Source organism: Aotus nancymaae, unplaced genomic scaffold, assembly GCF_030222135.1.
Source record: "Aotus nancymaae isolate 86718 unplaced genomic scaffold, 86718_ANA_hifiasm-v0.15.2.pri h1tg000079l, whole genome shotgun sequence".
Lineage (NCBI taxonomy): Eukaryota > Metazoa > Chordata > Mammalia > Primates > Aotidae > Aotus > Aotus nancymaae.
In genome coordinates, this window is record NW_026988494.1 from 6,282,525 (window position 1) to 6,303,188 (window position 20,664).

The window sequence follows — 20,664 nt, forward strand, 5'->3', positions numbered from 1 at the left end:
TAATTTCATAGCCAGAAAAACTCTGTAAGCTCTGGACATACTTGGAAACTTAAAAACTTGCTGCCCTTTAAGGAAATGAAGCTTCCTAGACTTTTTAAAAGTGTGTGTGTGTGCGCGCGCACGCGCGTGCACACACACACACACACACACACCCATGTCAAAAAGTACACTGCATAACAAGGATAATGGGAAGGATTATATATAATAGTTTTCTCTGCCTTGGGTCCAGTATACAGAAGCAAATAACCTAAATTTTTCATAAATTAAAAGCCAGGGGATTTAGTTAGAGTTAATTTGGCTGCACAATGTTCACAGCAAAATAATTTATTCAGATCCAAATAAATTTCTCTTGCTTCTGTGCAACAACGCGCAATTGATCAAAAATTGGTCATTTTTCTCCCATTTGCTTTCTTCATACAAACTTTGGAACATCAACGTGAAAACATTCATTTTCCAGGGAAGTCGATAACAAATTTCCTTACTCATGTCCATGAAAATGGGACCCAGCTTTTCTTTCTAGAACCCCCTCCCTCTCTTGCCTTTTCCTCCTACCAGTCAGTAATAATTTAAGGGTTAAAATCAAGCGATGTCTACAGAAACTCTTTCCAGAGAGTCAGGATTCCATGCCTACGTGAACACTGCTCGTGATCTATGTTAGTTGCATAGAAAGCTTGGTTAAGTCTTCAATAAAATTAGTAGCATGCCCATGCATACATATTACTGCATTTACAGTTTTATAGGTAAGTCTGTCAGCCTAACTATAATTTCATTTCACAGGAAGTCATTCATATCAGGCAGCTCCAATTTCAAATAATTCAATGGGAAATTGGTACTTAAAACTGGAATCTCTTCTGGCCATAAGCCCTAGCAAGGAAACAAGCAGAGGAAACATGCATCAGTCATTCTAAACCGGGAGCAAATACTGCTCTAATTTATTTTTACTATTGGTAGCTACATTTCTTTCATTGTGAGTCAAAAAAAAAAAAAAAAAAAAAGCAGAATACACAAGCACTTTTCATTTTATGAAGAGGTTATTACTTTCTATCTGTTCTACTTAATCTAATGTTGGCCTGAGCTCATTAAGGATCACATGCTTCCTATTGAACTTCTGCTTACCCACTACATTTTTCAAATTAAATTAATAATTCAAAAACACAAAGTTTACTGTCAACAATCTAGTTTCCTTTTCTACATGTGATTTCCTGCTGTGCTCTGAGCAATATAAAAAATTAATTTAAATCTAAAAGTCTTCAGAAACTATTAAATGTTGACTCCCTTATCCTTCGTCTTAGGATAATTGCTGGAGGAAAACTGATTAACCCATAGGTTAATTTAAATTTTCAATTGCATTAAGGAAAAGAACAATAGGAAAACTTTCTTTTGCAAAAATTATGCATCCATGCAATTGTGGTTTCTGTTAAAATCTGAAGACATTTAGGATTTTATTCTTTAAGAACTTGGGCCTGTTTATGCAAATCATCTTAAAGACTTAAAGTCTTAACTTTCTGTACTGCTGAGATTTCTAAAAGAGTTCTGTCAATGCTAATTCTAAACAGGACCAATTTAGTGTCTGTCTTTTAATTTTAGACTTACCTTAATAAAATGGAGATAGTTTTTTTCACATATGCCAATCCGTAGTGTCACTGGGCCCTTTGAAATGTTAACAGGAGACTTTCTCCTTAGTTCCAACTTCCATGCGCACATAAGCACACTCACAAAACACACACACAGTGAAATCTCACTAACACTCGGTTGGAATTTATGGCAATTTTGTCACAGGTGAAATGTTCCTTTATTCTACTGTTAGAAGATACACATTTGATAAATAATAATTTCAGCAGGTTTTAAAAACATTAAGAAATCCATGCAAATGATGGATGCACTAGTAACCTGTGATTCAAAACTACTTTTAAGGATATCTGCTGAATTTACTCAGTGTGAAAATGTTCCTAAAAGTTCCAAAATTAGAATCTTTTAAAACATTCTAAATTTGAGCTATTCTCTAATTAGGTCCTGTTATACGTTAGTTTATATATGACATAACTTGCTCTGTACTGCCCCTAACTATTGAAAGCATGAGTGCTTTTTCTTTTGTCCTCCATAAAGTCTATACATTGATTATGGAGTGCCTGTATACACATGCAAATGTGTGCACGCACACACACAAACACACACACACACCCCACATCACATATTGATGAACACAATTTTTTCAACTAGGAATTCTATGTCAAGTTAGGTCAAATTTGAAGTTGACTAACCTTGACAATATTTTCCTAGAAAGTACTATAAATATAATGTTTTATTTCAAGGCAAATGGCTGCCTTATAAAATATACATTTGTTCCTTTCTTTTATATTTGAAGTCAGTTTTTGTAAATCAGGAAATGCCCCATTGGACATTCTGACCAGAGTCGTCGTATCAAATCTGAATAATGTAAATTTTATGCTAATAAACTTTAAAAAATTATCTATTCTTTAGAATGTTACTCTTCAACTGAAAATGCAGTTTGATAAGTTTTGAATGTTTCTCTTTGAAGCTGGGGACTGTATTTTTCCAGTTTGTGTTCAAAATTTATGTTTTCCAGACTTTAAGACTACAAACAATTAAATTTTAAAACAGTCACTATGGTGACTTTCTCTCTCCTTTTTCTGGCTCTCATTGCTACTTGAACATAAAGTTCTTAGAGCAGCACAAATTTATTTTTCTGCCTTCTATGTAGGGGTTTGCAGAGATAAAAATTGAAAATTTAAGACACAGAGGTTAGAACATTAACTCTGAGTAAGACAACACTGGAAAGCAATTTCTGATGGGAAGCTCTTGCTTTTCCAGACATGAGGCATCTCTGCTGCACAGCCATTACATATATTGTTCATAAATGTGCAATCAATCTTCATTAAATCAGGTTAAATATGAATGCTGCTTTCCTGGATGTCGTCCAAAAATGGCATTGAAAGCATACTAAAGAATTTATTTAAAATCACACTCTGAACTTCACAAATACATAGTGGCTATTTTAAACTGATATCTTCTGAAAAAGACAACGGTCTAAAAGAGAAGTTGAAAATATTTTCTCTGGTTACTACTGTCTGATCTAACTGTATAATTATGCTGGGAAATAACTTCATTTTTAATGGTTTTGTTTATATAGCACCTGAACATTGCCTTCAAGGTGCAATAAAACTCTAACACCAAAAATTTAAGTGCAACTTAAGTGATCAGAATTTTCATTAAAATCTAAAATATGATGTTATTGTATTTATCCAGTCACATGGATTTGTTGAATCTATGTCATTTGAATATAAATACACATTTCTAAGAGAAACGGCTTTAAGGTATTAAATAACATTCAATTTTCCTCTTTTATTTTTATTTTCTTTCCTATCTTTCTTTAAAAAATTAACTTAAAAATTAAATCAAGCTATTCACTTTAGCTGTGGATACAAAAATTCTGCCTACTAAATGCATATTATTTAAATGTTTGTGAATAAAGTGAAGAGTGTTTGGAAACTTTGCAATGTCAATTTTCTAATTTTTCACAACAGAAAATGGCCTAGGAAGTTGTCTTTGATATGTAGGAGGTAGTATTTACCTCCCTAAATAAATGATTGCGTATTATGGGTCTAATCTCACCATAATACATTACAGAATTTATTCTGGAAACTTCTGTGACAATTAAGAATTACAGAAGCTTATACTCTACATGCATCAGAACAAGGGTAAATTTGATTCTTTTAGGACCCCTAAATAACCCGCTTGTATCACTGTTTCTTACGTTAGGTGAATTTAAACTGCGGTAAGCTATGTGACATATTTTTCAGGGTGAGCAATTGACAGTCTAAATCAGTGGTTGACAAATCCAGCCCACTGTCTGCTTTTGTAAATAAACATGTAATGGAACCAATTCATGCACATCAGTTTTATGCATTGTTTACAGCTGTTTTCATGCTACAATAGGTTTGAGTTGTTGTGACAGTGATGGTGTCACCACAAATCGTAAAATATTTGCTCCCTGAACCTTTACAGAAAAAAATTGCCATTCTTTCATCTACATGGATAACTATATGATATCCATTTCAAATGCAATGTTTTGAAAGCTCCAGAATCAGAACTTACAAACTCAGTTCACAATAGGACAAATACATGGCTTGGTTACCCATGTAATTACATACAATGTGAATTGGGTATTTAAGGAATGATGTTCAAAACTTCACGAAGCCACGAACATCTATTCAAATGTCCCAGTTCTGCGTTAAGTAAAAAAAAATATATATTTTTATCTGGTAGTTGAACTGTTATGTATCAAAATAATAAATATTTAAACAAATAACAGTAACTATTTTATTCTAAATTACTTTTAACTTAAAGAAATGCTAACATAAATAAATAATTGTTTAAACTAGCCCTGAATTACTTACTTATTCCTTAAGCAACATAAACAGAGGCCAGGATATCTCATTTGCTGTGAAATGTTTGCTTTTAATTTTCCTACTTGGTTGGTGCTTTCTTTTTAAAATGCCTCAGTGCAAACTGTTTGGTTAATGAAGAAAAACCATCTGAACTCCTTTTATTATGTTTATTTGTGACAAATAACACATTCTGAATCAAAATTAACTTACCATCATTTCAAGTGCATATCGGTTACAGCTTAGCAACACCCTTTTCAGGATGTGCTCATTGCATAAAGAAGTTGGACTGTTCAGTAGAATGATTTTTATTTTATCAATAAAAGTGAGACTTTGAAATGCCTTTATTAACATTTCACTGCTTGATATTGACTATCAATTTGTATCACATCATTCAATATCAATTCCAGAAACATCCGGAGCCTCACACACCTATTAGTATCTCAGAGCCAAGTAGTCGCGAACAGAGGAGGTAATACAACTGCTTTTGTTAATGTTCTCATGCGACAGGCAGAGGCAGTCAATATTAGACCTGGTAAGACACATCTAGCTCTAGGTGGAATCTGAGGGGAGATGCAGCAACAAGAAAGCAGCACCAACTGAGCATGCTCCTATTCAGGCAGAGACAGAAAGGGAGTGGACGTACTGTAGAAGCTGGCCATTACGTAGTTTTGGCAGCGATCACCAGTAAACTCATTTGGGCACCTGAGAGAAGAAACAAAAAAACAATGGTAGAAAAAACAGAGAAAAAGAGAAGAGGTGAATATATGCTAGAAAGAAGCTCCTCAGTGTCATTTGACTGAAACTTGGTGGGTTCACCCTCAGGAACAGAATCTTTGCCCTGATCATGGCTTTCAGGCTCTGGCACTTTCCCCAAATGGCTAAAAATTTGGACAGAATGCAGTTCTTAAGTTGGTATGATGGAAAGATCCCAGCATTTTAAGTGATTGCCTTCTTTCAGAGGGAACCATTTAAAATGAAACCTGACGTTGTATTCATGTGAGTTTTCCATTTGATGACTGTGGTCACACATGCTGGGAGAAAATCGTTCTTGGTTGGCTTCCCTGCGATGGTTTGTCAGCATCACGGGTCATTGTGACTCGCCATTCTTATAAATTGATGACTTAGGGACCCACTTTGAGAGAGTTAAATAAGGTAATATTGAATGGGTTTATGCCTTGAGTGGTTAAGCCATAATTAGAACAAAATGAATCAGTTACAACTGAGCTGTAAAAGCACCAAGTGGTAGTGATTGTTGCTGTAGTTTGGGGGAGAAAGCAAACTTCAGATTATTTTAACATACTTTCTTGGTTTTGGACTTTCATGGGCACATTCTCAGTACATCTTGCTCCAGTGAATCCAGGTTGGCACCTAGAGGGCAAAAATGTGGTAAGCAAAAAAATGCTAAAGACACTGAGCTTTCAGACTGGCAATTTTCCTCCTATGGAATATGGAGATTCCTAAAAAATGATCTGGTACCAAGCAATATAAAGAAAAGAAAAGACAACATTTAGAAAACCGTGCCCCACGAAAACTGTGGGTTACAGATTTTGTTGTTGTTTGCTTCAGTCCTCAAATGATAGGTTAACTGAAATTTAACTAGAGTGAAGCTGAAATGTGGAATAAGAGGCGGCATGGCCTGGAGAGCTGTCAGTTTCCCTTTGGCATGACCCTATTTGCCACGGATCAGTGATTCTCACTATGTTAAAACACTGGTTTTGATAAGCGCTAACATGATTCCATCCCTGTCTCTTATCAATACATGGACTTGAGCTTTTTCTTTCATATACTTATTTCAATTTTGTATTTATTTCGTAAGTGTTTTATATTGTAAGTCATCAAACAACTGAAGTCAATTACTTTCACACTATAATGATTACTGACAAGAAAAAGTACATTTCCTGTTTTTTTAAAAAAGATATTCCAAATAAACTCTTGTTTTTAATGTTCAAAGATACTGGAAACAGATTGTTATCAAGACAGATTTCACCTAATTGCATTACCCCAAATCAAAGACAAATACATTTTAAAATTTAGATCAGTTATTCTTAGGCAGAAGTACTTAACACATGACATTTTGCATTTAAGGTAAAACTGTTTTAAAAACTGTATGAAATTTACATGTTATTCCCTCACATATATTTACCTATCAAAATTCTAGAATCTTGATACAATATTAAGGTCTTAAGCAATGGGGCTGTGCTTGAATATGGAAGTTCTTTATAATTGCTGCTTTTTTTTTTATAGCCGTTACTCTAATACCTAAAACATTTTAAATGGGATTGATTTTTAAAATATCGTCCTCTAATAAAAAGGGTCACTGAAAGGTTCTAGGAAGCTATATACTTACAGATAGAAAGATTATCATTTTGAATCCTCAACATCCATAGTAATAATTATTATTAATGGTTCATCTACACAGTAATTGTCATGCAAAGAGCCTATCTAAGTTAGCTCTGGTAGCTCATACCTAGAGATTTTTACACAACCCTATTCTCTACAGAGTAAATAAGAATATATACTATATATTTGGCATCAAAGAGATATGAACAAAACTATTCATTGTTACCAATATCGGGGTAATTTCATTTCCCTTCAAGCCATATTACCAAGTGACTTGGTATATGTAATTCTCTTATTTTATGAAAATGGCCTGCAAGATAAAATACTAGTAGTTCCAGATTTTTTGCTTTGTGAGTATTTGTTTAAGCTTAAATGACAAACATCTTATATTGATATAGCTCCTTTAAACTCTTGGAAATACCTTCATATAAATGAACTGATGATTTTTGCTTAGAATATTTTTGCTGCAGGAAATAGAGGAAGAGCTACCTAGAGAAATATGTCAATAAGAAGTATAAAGTGTGAGATTGGGTTATTTCTCAAAAAGACACCATTTCTCATGCTTCAATAAGAACATTTTCATGTTCTTAGATAAATAACTTTAAAATATAACCTATTTGACAAAATAATGTCTGAAGTAAATGGGGTTTTTATTTGTTTCTCAACCAGGAATGTAAGTTCATATAGACATACCCTATAATTAAAGCAGGTGATTCCAGAAGTAATGATGTATTCAATAATTATCATTTTGTCTTGCTTCTTTGCATTTTGATAAAAGTTAAAATTCTCACATTGAACACACAATAATCCACTTGTTTCTCACAAAAGAACATGGTGTAAGATATGTGAACATGCTGTGTGTGTGTAAGACACACACACCACACAATTGCCATGGCAGGAAATGCCCTTATGTGAGTCAGAATCATGAAATTAACAAATAGCTGACCAATCATGAGTTATTTAAGAGAAAGAAGGCATTTATAAGTAAATCGTCATTATGCATCTTATAAACAGTTCTGTGATCAGAGGGCACAGGACAACTAGGTAAAAGGAGTCAGAAATCCTACCCAATCTATTTTCTAATTATTATGAACTTCTAACATGATGTTTCCTAGGAAGCTAGCATGAGATGATGGCTTATCTCTATCATAAAATCACACGGAATACTGGGCATAGTAACATTAGAACTACTTGAGGTATGCAAGTCAGTTTTTAGAATTGCCAGCTACTTCTTAACCAGAACTATCCTTTTGTTGGTGTTTATCTTCATTTGGGAGATGAAGTTTCTCAGCATTGTTTCTTAGTGCATAAGACCCTGTTATTACTCAGAACTGGCAGCATCAGTATCTCTTAGGAACATGCTAGCACATCCTAGAACTACTGAATAAGAATCTTCATTTTAACAAAATCCCTAAGAGATTTGGATGTAGATTAAAGTCCAAGACCTAAGGTTCTCTGAACTGGGAAGAGGGAGACAAAGGCCCTGTCTCTTGGCACTATGGTATCTTGCTGTTTGGACATGGACAAGCTCTTTGGCTTTACTGGGCCTCCTTTTCCTCAGTGATAAAATGAAGAAATGTAATTAAGTGAGTATCAAAGACCTCTTTTTCCACTAAGGTTCTGGGAAACCATACTTATCCTAACACATGGAATCATTGTTAGAAAGCCTTGACAGCATTTCTTCTGAATGCATTACCAGTCAGGGATGATAGAACTCAAGGACTTCTAAAAATCCTTTTTGATAAAATGGATTTTAAGACAATCGTTGAAGTAAAACAAATTGCAAGTGCCGAAGCAACTCAAGTGATCAGCAGCAAAAGGATGTAGCCTTCACAGACATTTAAATTTGTTGCCAAGTGGGATGGAAGGGAAAAGCGGCAACTGAGATAGTTTCTGCACAAGCAAACTGCACACTGAATTGTGTAGAGAAAACCTATGCAAATGAAAACCCCGCTGATCTAAAAGTTCTTTGAAATTCTATGGAATTACTTCTAACAGGCTAGGGAGACTATCTGGCTTCTGATACATTTCTATTATTAACATTGCATGTTAAGCACCCAATCCATCACTTTCCTGGAAGATAAGAATAACAGTAAATCAAACCTGAATTTTGAACAATAAGCTTTGGCATGAGATTGAGCAAATTCCAAATATTTTATGTCTTAGAATAATCTAAGGATCTGAATAATAAGTACTTGTTGCAGCTTTAAATATATATGTGTGTGTGTGTACATATATAGACATACAGAAGTATACATATACACTATTTGTTTCATTAATCAGATTAGAAGATGGAAATCAGGGTTTTTAAAAATTTTAGTATTTTCTCTTAACGTGATCATGTCTGTTCTATATTTGTTATTAATGGGGCGAAAATTTACAGTTTTGTTTGAACTTAGGCATCACTCTTTCCCTGCCTCCCACCTCCCCATCACCCACTTCTATGCTCTGGGGAGAATTCCTTGACTCTTGGCTTGGCTCTTGCATTGCACCCTATCCTGATCTCTTTCACTGCACTTATCTGTATTGTGATGATCTGTGACACACTGATCACATTCTGTCAGACAGTGATCACATTCTGATCATTTTGTATCTCTAATGCCTAGCACAGTACCTGATTCATAAAGGACTCTCACAATATGTCTGTGAAAATGAACTTAAGATCAGACCACAGTGTCCATATCTGATCAAGAATTGTATCAAAAGGCACTTTCAGGCAGGCATGGTGGCTTAAGCCTGTAATCCCAGCATTTTGGGAGGCCAAGGCTGGCAGATTACTTGAGGCCAGGAGTTCGGGACCAGCCTGGCCAACATGGTGAAACCCTGTCTCTACCAAAAACACAAAAATTAGTTGGGCACGGTGATAGCCACCTGTAATGCCAGCTACTTGGGAGGCTGAGGCAGAGGTTGCAGTGAACCGAGATTGCGCCACTGCACTATAGCCTGGACAACAGATTCCATTTCAAAAAAAAAAAAAAAAATTCATATGGTTAATTGATTTGCCAAGTACAGGTCAATCTGGACATGTATCTGTTATTTTTATAGTTTTGTTTATTTATTTAGATGGAGTCTTGCTCTGTTGCCCAGGCTGGAGTTCAGTGGCACGATCTCGGCTCACTGCAACTCTGCCTCCCAGGTTCAAGCGATTCTCCTGCCTCAGTCTCCCGAGTAGCTGAAATTACATATGTGCACCACCACACCTGGCTAACTTTTGTATTTTTAATAGAGATGGGGTTTCCCCATGTTGGCTGGGCTGGTCTCGAACTCCTGACCTCAGATGATCCACAAGCCTTGGCCTTCCAAAGTGCTGGGATTACAGGTGTTAGCTGCCATGCCTGGCCTCAAATAATTTTTACAGAAACTCCCAGTATCCTTCTCACAGATTTTCTCCCTCCAATAAAACTCTTTAACATTGTGTTTGCAATTTGGAAAAGTCCCTATGATTCTTTAAAAGTAAGTCTGTTATCTTGAATTTAAATACTGCTAGTGAAACATCGGTTTACTTAGGATTCAATAAAGCAGTGCATTCTACTAATCAAACTTCTGTGCAGCACCAGTATAATAAAAACTGTGGTTAATAATACCTTCAATACACTGCTAATATCCTGATATGCTTACTATGCAATCAATCATAGATGCACATATTTTTTAAATCAGTTTAATGCTTGGTGTATCTTTTATATTCCAATTGAATAAATTATTTCCCTTTTTTTGGGTGGAGATTCTAGACATATTCAAAAATATTCATGGATCCCAAGAAACTTCTGGTTAGGGTTGGCTAATTTTATAAACTACGTATTTAGGGTCAATTTATAAACCATCCTTAGATATCCTTTCTCTTCCTTCATTTCTTATCTTCATTTTCATCAAACTCTCCCTTGATCAGGAAGGAGAAGGGAAAAAAAATACAGCTGATACATCCTCTCCCTCTAGTCATCACTCTACAGTGAAATATTTGGACAATTTAAAAAACACCTTGTCAAAAAATGAAAAGTCCTATCCACTCTTCCTCAATACTAGCTGTGGTATTTGAAACTATTTGATGTCTATGTTTACAAAATTAAATGATGGAAATGTCAACAAATAAATATCAAGGAATATTGTTGAGAAAGCATTAGACACCAAAGCCTTTGTTCCCTCTATGTAAACTCGAGGTGGCAGTGTCTACGCCAGCTCCAACTGTGCCGGTCTGTTTTCTTACAGTATCATGTTGCAAACACTGACTTTTCTCACCTCTTAGCCTGCTCAGTATTCTGTCCAGAACTCGCCCACTCACTGGCTGAGTATCTGCGTTGTAGATTATTCTTTCCCAAATGTATTGTTACTATTAGTCTGCATTTTTCCAAGATGAACCTCATTCTGTTATCTACCTTTAGGTAAAATTTCTTGAGGTTTGTATATGCTTTTCTAATTTGTGTTTTAGTGTTCTTTCTAGCATCATCTGCAAAAGACATTTATTTCCCCAAGGGAATGCCCTCTTTAACATCATTAAAGAAAATATTCAATATAAAATGTTCCAGTAATGTTTCCTTCAGATCCAACCTATATCTCCCCACCACTGTTCAGACAGTATATACCTTCCATTTTCTTTTTAATTATAATCTGGGGACTAATTTCCAATCCATGAGATAAGAGGATACAGAGAGTGGCCACCCTAGACTCATGGGTAAATGCTGAGTAAACAAAACAAAACAAAACAAATCTAAGTTGTCCTGGCTTTTCAAATGTTGTTTTTCAATGTCCAGGACATGCAATCCCAATAATGAGGGTGGCAGTGTTTGTGAATTAACTTCTTGTTTGAACCTTGTTGCCCTTCCTAAATCTCTGTTTGCACAGCTTGTTCTGAAATGCTCATCTGCAGACAAAACCCTGGCCCATGTTTACTCTACATGATGAATCCTTAAGCTGGGGGTCAAACAATTTCATCGGATATGGCATCAATCTACATCCCATACATCTCCACGTCACTGTGACACAATGACATATCGACTGCCAATTTTTGGTTTGGTTTTCCTCTCTGGAGGAAGTTTTCCTGTCTCGTCAAACAGCTTAGGGGTGCTGAGGGGCTCTACAGCTCTATCCACTTCACCAGCCTCATTCTCTGATAAAACATCTAAATATTCACTTTTTCCTTAAATCATTCAATATAAATATTTCAAAATATTGTATTTGTTTTCCTGTAAACTGACAATTTGCAATTGTATACATTTATGGGGTGGAAAGTGATGTTATGATTTATGAATACAATGTGGAATAATTAAATCAATCTAGCTAAAATATTCATCCTCTATTCACAATTGCCAAGTTATAAAATCCACTATTCACAGTAGGCAAGTTATAAAAAATCTACTATTCACAATAGCCAAGTTACAGAATCAACTTAAGCATTCATCAACAGATAAATGGATTGAGAAAATGTAGGGCCGGGCGTGGTGGCTCACGCCTGTAATCCCAGCACTTTGGGAGGCCGAGGCGGGTGGATCACGAGGTCAAGAGATTGAGACCATTCTGGTCAACATGGTGAAACCCCGTCTCTACTAAAGATACAAAAAATTAGCTGGGCGTGGTGGTGCGTGCCTGTAATCCCAGCTACTCAGGAGGCTGAGGCAGGAGAATTGCCTGAACCCAGGAGACGGAGGTTGCGGTGAGCCGAGATCGCGCCATTGCACTCCAGCCTGGGTAACAAGAGCAAAACTCCGTCTCGATAAAAAAAAAAAAAAAAAAAAAAAAAAAAAAAGAGAGAGAAAATGTAGTATATATACACAGTGAAATATTTTATTTTAAATTGACTATATGCATCTCAAGAGTATGACTGCATACTTTTTTAAAATTCTTTTTTCCACAGAGCAGAGTCTGCCTCTGACTAGCTTAGGTCTTTCATTGCACACTCCCTTAGCTTACTAAATATCCTTGATAGCTCTTGGCAAACCTGTGATTTATAATTCAATTAATTATATGAAACATGATTGTTACTTGCAGTAGCCTACAGCCTCCATCAGGCAAAGACCAGTATGGGTTTTGCTTATGACTTTATCCATAGCATGAGCATAGAGCCTGTCTCATAGGAGCTCAATAAATGCATATGGCTGCCCAGCTGATTTTTACAAGAGAGGAATCAAGCTATTCAGAACACTTAGTCAATGCATCCGATTTTAGGCAAAACTACACCTAAACTGATTCCTATAAAAACTAAAGAATTTGCTTCGACTCTACCTTTAAAGTCTAAATGAGTTAATAAATTTCTCATAAGCACATAGGATTCTAGATACATGAGGACATGAAAGAAATAGATGCAGCTGTCTAAAGAGCTCATTATCTAGATCCACACGAGTCCCATCACTTGCTCTCACAAATGCTGTCTGTATTTGTTAAATGTTACAATACTCAAGAACAGAGAAGTACTAGAAGCAAGTGTAACACCGATCCTGAAGAAAGAGCTCTTCTAGGCTGGGATTGGAGTCAGCAGTGTGCTCTTATTGACTGAAAGTTCTAACCCAGTATATATCCTGTTTATCTCTTCCAGATTTCTCTTTCTGCAGCCATGATGACGAGACTGCAGGACACAACTATGAGCTTGTACTATCGCCCCTTGTTTAATTATGTTAATCCAGCTACTAACACATATTATAAAAGTTATTACCATCAGCATCATTGTGTCAGTATTTTATAATAGCTAGCATCTTTGATGTCTTTGGCTTTCTCTTCCCATCTTACTTAGTCCCCAGACTTCTTTTAGCCTGTATGGAAGACTCACTTCCCTAAACATCTGCTATGTCTATGGTGCCACTTTCCTGTTCCAGAAGTCACTATGGTTCCCTATTAGCTATCACAGTACTCAAAGTCCTCTGTCTGGCCTTCAGAGGTCATTTAGTGGCTCCACTGTTTAATTCAGTTCTTTTGTTTCATTCATTTGTTTTACTTCCTAGAATGAAGCTGCATGTCACTGTGTCTCACGGAAAGAATTCCTATGACCACAAAGCCTTCCTGGTATAAAGGAAAGACTATAAATGATTATATTTAAAAAGTCTTCTCTAACTTATTTCTGTCTTTCCTTTCTTTTCTTTAAATTAGTATTACCTTAATAGTCAAAATTATACCATCATATATTCACTCACTGATTTTCTATTTTAGCAATTTCATTTTCTTACGGACTGAATTCTCAGAGATCAGACCTCATATCTTATATTTTCTCTGTGTTTTAAAAAATATCTGGCACTCCATTTGCTTGGTAAATCTTTTTCCATCCCTATATTTTGAGTCTATGTGTGTCTTTGCACGTGAGGTGGATCTCCTGAATACAGCACACCAATGGTTCTTGGCTTTTTATCCAATTTGCCAGTCTGTGTCTTTTGATTGGGGCATTTAGTCCATTTAAATTTAATGTTAATATTGTTATGTGTGAATTTGACCCTGCCATTTTATTACTGGTTGGTTGTTTTGCCCTTTGGTTGGCATAATTTCTTCATTGCATCGTTGGTCTTTACCATTTGGTTCTTTTTTGCAGTGGTTGGTACTGGTTTTTCCTTTCTGTGTTTAGTGCTCCCTACATGATTTCATAAACGTTATTATACAAAATTAGAAATGTCTATGTTTATAGATACCTCCCATCTTCCCAAATTTAGTCTGCTTTTTGTTTTTGCCTAAGGAAACTAATGATCAGAAATATTAAATGGTCTGTCAAAGAAAAGTCATAAAGATACTTGGTGGTTCCAACAAACCAAGAAAACTGCTAGTGTTAAATAAAATGAAGAATTAGAAATTAAACATGGGCCAGGCCTGGTGGCTCACACTTGTAATCCCAGCACTTTGGGAGACCAAGGCGGGTGAATCATCTGAGGTCAGGAGTTCAAGACTAGCTTGACCAACATGGTGAAACCCCATCTCTACTAAATATAAGAAATTAGCTGGGTGTGGTAGCACATGCCTGTAATCCCAGCTACTTGGGAGGCTGAGGCAGGAGAATCGCTTGAACCTGGGAGGTGGAGGTTGCAGTGAGCCAAGACTGCACCATTGCACTCCAGCCTAGGCAACAAGAGTGAAACTCCATCTCAAAACAAAACGAAGACAACAACAACAAAAAGAAATTAAACATGATAACACAGTCTGTTAAAACAGGTGTATATATTTTCCCAACGTCTACTGAGAGAATGTAATACTACCATTTTCTTTTTATTATAAGGAAAAATAAATTTTGCTTCCCCAGAGTTAAAAGTACTTTAGCAGAAATGAACTCATTTAATTTCACCGACTCCCTGGGAAGAAATTTGGAGAACATATTAACTTCATGTTATAAATAAATATATTGTCCAGAGAGTTGAGGCGAAAGGACATAAGATTGTTCACCAAAATTGGTAGTTTTAAACTCTAATCCCCTCCAGATGAAGGCACATCTGTCCACTGGACAACATATTGGACTTAAAAGCACAGCCTAATATAAAATAATTTTTAGATTTTAAAAATCACATCAGTATCTTCCAAAGTAGTTCTTCAATGAAACTATTCAGAAGAACAGATACACAAGAATAAAGAAAAGACATAAGAGGAAAACTGAACAATTTCATGTTCGATTTCATGTATATTGTTTTTTCTGAACCACAGGACTACACGGAGCATCAGAGGGTAAAAATGGAATGATTCTTTTCTCATCTTTACATAATCTGGAATAGTAACTATTTTTTTTCCCACAGAATAAATTTTAAATTACTGTAGAGAAAAAAATATAAAAGATGAGAACCACCACTGAAATTCCCACATAGTCCCCAGGAGGAGGTCCAAGCAATCCGGAAACCTCTCCTCAAAGAAGATTTGCACTGTTAATATGTTTAATCCATTCTAAACACCTTGTTCCAAGCAGAGAGACAAAAGAGATTGCTGTAAAATCTTCTACTTCAACTCCCAAGAAGACAACAGCGGATTAGGTGACCAGAGAGACTACTTGGAAACTTCCATGCTTGTGGTCTTTCTGAGTCATGTCTTTAGTCAGGGATAAAGCTGATTTTCAATGATGTGGCTCATGCTTCAGCAATGCTTAGCTCTAGACAGATAGACCATATGGAAACTATGAACTGGCTTCATAGATAGGACCGTGATGAGCCAATGCAATATTTTTATGTCTTCTGTTTCTATTCAAGTGGTCTAGTGAACAATGTATTATCATAAGACACAGTATAATATGTGTCTTTGTTTAAATTCTGAGTAGTAATTATTTTTAATGCTATAGATGTTTCACATACAAAAATTTTAGAAAATAAAAAGTTTTATTTAACAAGAAATATTTGAAATATTTTGTATGTAGAATATATTCTCCAGTTCTTCCCTCAAGGATCTGGTTTGTTTTAATGTATGAATAAAGTCACCATTCAAAAGAAGGGAAGAAGTTATCAAAATCATAGATGCCAAAGATTTTCTTTCTGATAAGATCCAGTAATAATTTAAAACACTTCTCTAAAAGATCCTAATTAGCAAAATACAAAAAAAAGATATATTTTTCTTAGAACTAGAAAGCAAGAATGATCCACTGGACAATTAGTTTGGGTGATGTGTTCATTCATGGCTTGGGGCTTTAATAATTACTAGAAGACTTCCAAATGTTTCACTTCAAGATTTTTAAAATATAGCAAGTTTTTAATTCTGGATTAGGCTTAAAATTTAATGAGAAACTGTTGAGTGAAGAAAAATTACAGTTGTTGGCACAATATTAAAATGAAAAAACTGAACAGCACTTACGTGATTACATGTTTTGTATTGGACGTGGGAGGGCTAAAGAATGGCTGAAATTAATATGTGGAAAAGAACTGCCCTGGTTCCTTAGAGGTATACAGAAACTATCATATGTACTCACTCAGCTTGTAAATCTTTGCAAAGTGATGAGGAAAAAATGATCATATTTCATTATGATAATTAAAATATAGTGGTCTCGGATGCTTTTCTGAAGAAGTAAAAATATGAGACATAGATAATATGGGTACATTGTTTAAAAAGGAGAAGAATTTAAGGAACTATAATTTAAATGTTTTTTCAAGGAGATTTATTAAACTACAATTACATTGTATGCTTAAGATTAGGAAAATGTAACAAAGTTTTCCCATATATCAAATGAACCTCATATTTTATAGATTATAATTCTCAGCTTCTGGCATTTTCTATTTCGATCAGAGAAAGTCTTACAGGAAACTAAAAAGCTGGTTCATCCCAATTTGCTATGATAAATATGGGGATGTCTCATATTTGTACTGTATTCACAGCAAGTCAGCAGAACTAGAGACTAAATCAGATAGATTTTTATTCTGCTGCAAGTATATAGATTTGAATATTTTAATGATCAAGAAGTGAATCTCTAAGATTACTTTTTAAACAATAAACACAGTCATATGAGATAATTCAGATCTAAAAGGAATGATCTTTTCTACATACTTTGTGTGTGTGTGTGTGTGTGTGTGTGTGTGTGTGTGTGGCTGTCTTACTCTGTCACCCAGGCTGTAGTGCAGTGACACAATCTCAGCTCACTGCAGGCTCAACCCTCCAAGCTCAAGTGATCCTTCCATCTTAGCCTCCCAAATAGTTGGGACTACAGGTGCATGCCACCATGCCTGGTTAATTGTTCTTCTGCATTTTTTTGTAGCAACGGTGTTTTGCCACATTGCCCAGGTTGGTCTTGAACTCCTGGGCTCAAGTGATCTGCCTGACTCGGCCTCTTAAAGTGCTGAGATTACAGGCATGCACCTGGCCTCATATTCGTATTTCATCTTGCTTTAATATTTCTGCAAGACTTTTACCTATCATTTCACTTTGGCTTATAAAAATTATTTATTTCCATAAAAGAAATGTTTGGTAATTGAGATTAGAATTCTGTTCTGGTTCCAAGTCTTTTATTTGCTCTAACAGACTATATTTACTTTTACGAATTATCTGTCTTTGATAAAATCAGCTGTACAACCACCAAAACTTGTCTTATCTTGACACTGTATCTACTCTCTTCAAAGAAGAGCTTTTGAGTACAAGAAGGAAGCAGTTTTGGAAGGTACTTGTTCAGGGCCATGAGCTCCCATCAGGCACACCACAGACATGCCCAGTCTACCTCAGCTCAGAGGGCAGCAAAACATGGCCTACAAAATGGCATTTTCGATTGTTGCTTTTTTTTTTTTTTGTCTTTAAAACATACATCTTTTAAGATACACTTCTTTACTTATAAACATAATTAAGGTTTTATTAGAATTGGCACCTAAATATTTATACAGTATTTCTGTGATGTGAAAGAGACATGACCTAGTTGATTATTTCTTGTGTCCTTTTCATTTTGCTCATTGCTCCTATCGGTTCAATTGCCTAACAGACTTGTTCTTCCTTGTCAAGATTTAAGTCACATGCCAATATTCTATGAAAAAAAATTTTTTACAACAAAATGGTTTTCCCTCCTTCAGAACAAGCATTGCTGCTTTCGAACAATGTCCCCACTGCATGTTTCCAGCTGGGGACTGCGGGCAAAATTTATTAGATGTTCTACACTACATTTTTTAAGGAACGACATTTAAAATACGCCGCTTTTGGGATACAGCTATTTGTGAACAGCAAAATAAATGTGCATTTTCATCATTTCAATAAAACATTATATATCTTTTTAGGGCCACATCAAATTATGAGTCCATATAGCACATATAGGCTAAATATCAATAGCAGACTTAAAATGCATGGCAAAATAAACATGTGCTTTTGAATGAGTCCTATTAGTTTTTACTACAAGGTTTAAATATTTAATTTACTGATACTATCACTATCTTACTCTTCCTATTGTGACAGAATAAACTGGACACTTCTTAGTGGTGCATCAACTCTTTCAGGTCACTGGAAAGAAAGTGCTATTCTAGATATATCTATAGACCAATAAAAGAACACTGCTGTCTACCCACAGGGATGCTACACACACTCAATGGATTTCCAAATACATGTAATTTACATTTTTCTTTTCTTTTTACTAGCAATATAAATCTAAAGTCCATTTAAAATATGGTTATGAAACAATAAGACAATCCCAAGTGTAATAGACATATGTCAGTCAATAATCTTCTGCCTTTCTGCTTCCTTTAGTTGTCTTATTCATTTTGCAGGTGATCACTGGGATAAGAAAGCAACATTATCTTACAGCTTAATTCATACATTGGATGTAGAAGTAGATATCAAAAGTTATAGGCCTCTATGATATTTGCACATCTTTTCTGAATCACAAGGAAAACCACAAAGAAAGCAACATTATAAATAACAGCAAAAAAAAAAAAATCACATACATTGAAAAGAGTAAAAAACAATTCTGGATATGACAGAGGAGTGATGACAAATGATGTGAATGTTTTAAAACACTCTCTATATAAAACAGCATTATTCAACATGAAACAAAATTGGAAAAAAAGAAACAATACATCATGAGACATAGAATCATCTGAAACAAGCAGTTATAGACATAAGCCACACACAGGATTTCTTTTCTTACTTGCACAAGTATCTCGAGGGGTTTGAAAGGTCTTTCACCATGAAGCATTCGCCTCCATTCACACAGAACGTTTTCTCCTTCTCTGCACATTTTACAAGATGGCTTGTCCCAGTAGTAGATGTAGATGTAGCTGAAGAGGAGAGAAAGGAGAAAGGTTAACTTTGACTTTTTTTTTTTTTCCTCCTTTCTAAGCAGCTTTTAATCTTAAATCGTCCAAAAAGGAAGAGTTCATATAAGGTACAGGAGATTTCACTAAGCTTGCAGACCTTACAAACAATAGCAAAGAAGTTAAGCACTTTCTGGGTCTAATTACATGGAATCAAATTGTAAAAGAGAATTACTGAGTTAATTAATTTTATTATAACTAAATAGGAAAAGGGGCTTAACTTTTTTCTGTTCTTTTCTTTTCTTTTTTTTTTTTTTTGTGACAGAGTCTCACTCTGTTGCCAGGCTGGAGTGCAGTGGTGCCATCTCAGTTCACTGCAACCTCTGCCTCCTGGGTTCAAGCAATTCCCCTGCCTCAGCCTCCTGAGTAGCTGGGACTACAGGAACACACCACCACACCTGGCTAATTTTTGTATTTTAGAAGAGATGAGATTTCATAATTTTGGCCAGGATGGTCTGGATCTCCTGCCCACTTGCCTCGACCTCCCAAAGTGCCAGAATTACAGGCATGAGCTACTGCATCTGGCTGGGCCTCAACATTTTTTAACCAATATATAATTTTCCAGGTAGTTGTAAAAGACAAGCTCTATTGTAATTAAAATACATTTCCCAGGAAGGTTCAATATAATGGTATAAAGTCATGTCATTGCAACAAAATTTAGACATCTATTTGTTAATGGCAACTAATTGATAAAATTGTTTATTTTGAAATGTTTTACGTGCCTATTGACTTCACATTTTTTTAAGACATGATGTATGTATAAAAAAAAATATAAGTTGGCTTATTTGTTCCCAATGAAAACATTACAGATTATTAGTCAGATACATATTAACATGCAGATTAGAAGCCATTCTTTTCTACTCTAATTTCTTAGAGGAATATGGTTGAATGTCCAACTGCCATCATACTTTTAAGGAAATGGAAAGAATCTAATATAACTGTAAATGTAGACTAAAGCACTACAAAATATCTCCATTTTGAATGAGGGGTAGAAATAAGTTTCAATTTTGGTTTGCAACACCTTCATACGATGAACTTAATATTCACTTGTCAAACTTCACTTTACATGAAAAATGGGCACAAGAATTATACAAGGCCAAAGCTCTCAGCCCCAGGCTACCAGGGCATTTAGTACCAGGATGCTTCTCATGTAATTGGGAACAGCATGGGCAATACTCAGTCCCAACCAAAAAATATCCGATGTATACAATGTTTATCAATGATATTATCAGGATGAAAAGCAAAACCAATGTATCAAGCCAGTG

General features: G+C 35.3%; 1 protein-coding gene across 9 annotated transcripts in view; it reads right to left on the minus strand.

The window, feature by feature from the left end:
- NRG1 (neuregulin 1) overlaps nt 1–20,664 on the minus strand; it is a 1,119,143-nt gene that overhangs the window by 19,670 nt on the left and 1,078,809 nt on the right. For 6 of the 9 annotated variants that reach the window (XM_064368894.1, XM_012476013.3, XM_012476010.3 and 3 more), the window contains 2 exons: nt 19,234–19,363; nt 5,053–5,111 (listed from right to left, as the gene is read on the minus strand). In XM_064368894.1, coding sequence (XP_064224964.1) covers nt 5,053–5,111; nt 19,234–19,363 — 189 coding nt within the window. Of the gene's footprint in view, nt 1–4,562; nt 5,112–5,709; nt 5,778–19,233; nt 19,364–20,664 lie in introns of those variants that run through there. The other 3 variants (XM_012476021.2, XM_064368896.1, XM_012476011.2) reach the window with 2 other exon arrangements.